General features: G+C 46.0%; 1 protein-coding gene across 1 annotated transcript; it reads right to left on the bottom strand.

The window, feature by feature from the left end:
* Positions 1-200: 200 nt before the first annotated feature.
* On the bottom strand, positions 201-2,287 carry LOC147904167 (uncharacterized). Its single transcript, XM_087398256.1, has 3 exons — positions 2,048-2,287; positions 1,023-1,987; positions 201-813 (listed from the first exon to the last, which is right to left on the bottom strand). The coding sequence occupies exons 1-3, from the start codon at positions 2,285-2,287 to the stop codon at positions 201-203; spliced, it is 1,818 nt and encodes a 605-aa protein (XP_087254382.1).
* Between the last annotated feature and the right edge of the window lie 1,262 nt (positions 2,288-3,549).

The raw sequence follows: 3,549 nt of genomic DNA, 5'->3' as shown, positions 1-3,549 counted from the left end.
TGCCATCTGGCAAGACGGCCGTGTCCAATCTGCTTATCAATCTTTCGAGTGCAGAAGGTACGGAAATTCTGATTATCTGTGCGTACAAGAAAAGGCTTATTCAGGATGAAGAGTTCCAATTTTTGGATTGCCTTTTTGACGGCCAAAATCTCTTTTTCGATTGAATGATAGTTGCGCTCGGCTCCTTGGAAAATACTAGATCAGAAAGCACAAATACGTTCTTGCTGTGGAGCTGTGCTTTCAAGTAAGATCGCACCCCAGAACTCATCAGATGCATCGGTTTCAATGATGAGGTTAGCATTGACAGAAGGGATAGCTAATGGCGGTAAAGACTGGAGGTGTTGTTTGATATTTGCCAGAGCAGTGGATTGGGCTGGACCCCAGACTGGACCATCCTTGCGTAGGCAGAGTTGAAGGAGATAGCGATCTCGGGCCAGGTGCTGATAGAAAGGGGCAATATAATTCAAGCACCCAAGAAAGCGTTGGAGTTGATGACGATCCCGGATCTCCGCAGGGAAAGCAGCAAGGACTTTTAAAACATGGTCCTGTAGTTGAATTGCTCCATGAGTGATTAGAACCCCTAAGAATTCAATAGATGCTTTACCAATTTGAATTTTGGAGGGAGAAAGAACCAGGCCCTTTTGTTGGAGGAGATCATGGATAACCTGGAGGTGCTGCAAATGGAGATGAGGATTTTTGCTATAGATTAAGATGTCATCAATATAAACTAAGCAAAATGCATGATAGGGAGCGAAGAGTGAATCCATGTAGCGCTGGAATTCCACTGGTGCAGTTTTCAGCCAAAGGGAAGCACTGTCCATTCATAAAAGCCTTGGGGGACCACAAACCCAGTTTTGTACTGGTCCTCAGGCAAGAGGCCTATCTGCCAGAAGCCAGCTTTAAGATCTAACTTAGAAAATATTGTGGCTCCGCTGATCTGTTGCATTAAATATTCCTTATTGGGCAGAGGGTAAGAAATTGGAATGAGACACTTATTGAGAGGTTTATAATTTATGACTAACCTCTTCTTACCCCTTTTTTGCTCTGAATGTTTGTTCACATAAAATGCAGCAGCTGCCCAAGCAGATGTGGATTCCCTGATTAATCCCTGTTGTAATAAAGCAGCAATCTCCTCATTACAGAGTTGTCGATCTTCAGCAGTAAAACCATAAGGGCTTTCCTTATATGGTTTAGCACCTTCTTTAATGGGCAAGACAATCCGATGATGATGTACATGTTTGAAGGCTTGTGGCGAATCACCGCTACAATGTTGGAGTAATTGTTGCTCCATCTCAGCAAGAGTATTACATAGCAAGAGAGTATGAGTCTGGCGGCGAAGCTGTTTGGCTGTATCCTGAGCCACAAGATCGTTGACGAGATCACGGAGTTCCTGATCAGTAAGGAGAGGTTGCGCATCTGGAGGAGGACTGAACTCAGCAGAAGGATGCAGAGGAGATGGCGTGGGTGACGCACGATATTGATCAGGGACTGGGCAATGTGGCGACATCTGATTGACTATGGCAAGATCCTCCTCATAAGGTTTCAAGACTTGGGAGACCTTGACACGAGCAGGAATTTGTACAAGCTCCTGATTGATAGTTAGAACCATTGTCTCCGTAGAGAAACCGAAAGGCAAATGTCGATTGAGGAAGTCGTTACCAATAACCAGGTCAATCCCTTGTGATTCCAATTGATAGAAATTGATTTCAGTTGGATGCCCAGCCAAGGAAATGGAGATGTTGGAGGCATACCGTTTGCAAGCAATAACACCTCCGCCCATAGTAGAACCGTGCATGTGATCGACTTCAGGAAGAGGCTCCCAACAGTAGGTAGGAAAAGCATTATATTTGCAAATATTGAAGCCGGAACCTGTATCTACTAAAGCAACCAAAGAATAGGGAGTAACACCTGGTGGTCGGAGAAGGACAGAAATAAGCCAGGTTTTCATAGTATTTCGGACTGGGGAAGCAGGAGAAGTGAAGAAATCCTGACAAGCAAAGGCAGCAGGCAGAAGACCTGAAGAACACTAAGTGAGATGAGTGGAAACCTTCTGATCAAGCACATTAAGTGTAGACGTTAACTGTGTACATTGCGCAAGCGTTTTGTCTTTTGGTATCAGAGCCTCGTTATTGTTGTTGTGTTTCACTCGAAGAGTGTCTGGGACCCTGTCGCTGCCGCTCCCCCCTTCAGGCCAGAGGTGCCGTTTCCGTGGTTGAGCACTAGCGTGACGTGTGAAGCCAGTTTCTGTAACGTTGTTCTGTTTATCACGATGGCCAAGCTCTTCCATGCTTTGTCTGCTCGCATCTCTTCTCCCCGCTCCGCCTCCACTACCACTGAACTTACGGAGTCCAAGCATTCTTGGAACCTCCCTATCATAGATCCGGAAGAGGTCTATAAATTTTCGATGTGTCAGTATAAGGCACTTCGCCATATTAAAATATCCGAAGTGTGTATCAATATTACCGATGAAGGCAATACAGGCGTCTATCTTCCTCTCTTCTTCCAGTCTGAGATAGATTCGTTTACTCGGTCTGGTTATCAATATATCCATTACGGTTGTTTTGTGTTGGCTATTGAGCCTTTGTTTCGATCTGGTGTTAACGCCACTTGCATGGTTAGTCTGGTTGATACCCGTCATTTGTCTATAAAAGCTGCTCGTATTGGTCTTGTCCATGGTTCCCTTAACAAGGAACCTGTATATACGGTTGTATATCCCAATTTTAAGATGTCCTTGGCAGATCCTCACCTTTCTACAGCCCTGCAAATGAAACCCAGGTCCGAGCACTGCGCTATTCATGTCCGTTGCATTAACTACCTGGTTTCCACTATTAATCCGATTCCTCGCAATATCCGCTCCCCTGACGAATGCATTCTCTATGGAGCCACCAATGCGGAGGTAACGCGGTTCAAGTTCGATGCAGTTCCCATACCTGCTGAATGGGACATGGACTATCAACAGATAGTCAATGAAGTTGATTCTCAAGAAGCACCGTATATGATCGAAGACACACCAACTCGTGCCATTGTCCGGCGCCGTTCTGGTGATCATACGAAGAAGGTTATGCGCCTGGCCTTTCCCACTTCGTCTCATATTTCGATTAGCAGTACTCCTCCTTTTGAAGTTCCTGAGAGTTCTGCTCGCATGGAAGCGGTCCGTGATTGGGTGTCCCAAACAGCTGCTTCTCAGTTTCCCACTGATGCCAGTCTCCAGTACCGCTGAGAGACTGCAGTCAATCATGTGCCTCACATCCAATCTAACTTTGAGGCTGTCACTCATAAAGTTCCCCTCATGATGTTTCAGCCTACCGAATGGCCGTCCCTTTCCGGCTATCAAGAGGCACTGGATAATGATAGTAAGCTTATCTCTTCTCCTTTTGCTGTTGTTATACCATCCGTGCCATTATCACAGGTTCCTGTCGAACAACAGCAGCTGAACTGGTGCAGCGCCCACAACATTCAAGTCCAGTCCAGCCTGGATGAGTGTCGCCTAGCTCTTTATAATCTGCAGCTTGCTTTGGCCAAGCTAGCCGACAAGCTTACTTCGGCCCT

The sequence above is a fragment of the Dipteris shenzhenensis genome, chromosome 2, assembly GCF_047967505.1.
Source record: "Dipteris shenzhenensis isolate YYH24624 ecotype China chromosome 2, Dip_SZ_1.0, whole genome shotgun sequence".
NCBI lineage: Eukaryota > Viridiplantae > Streptophyta > Polypodiopsida > Gleicheniales > Dipteridaceae > Dipteris > Dipteris shenzhenensis.
Note: the sequence above shows the minus strand (reverse complement) of the source record. Positions and strands in the feature narration are given on the sequence as shown.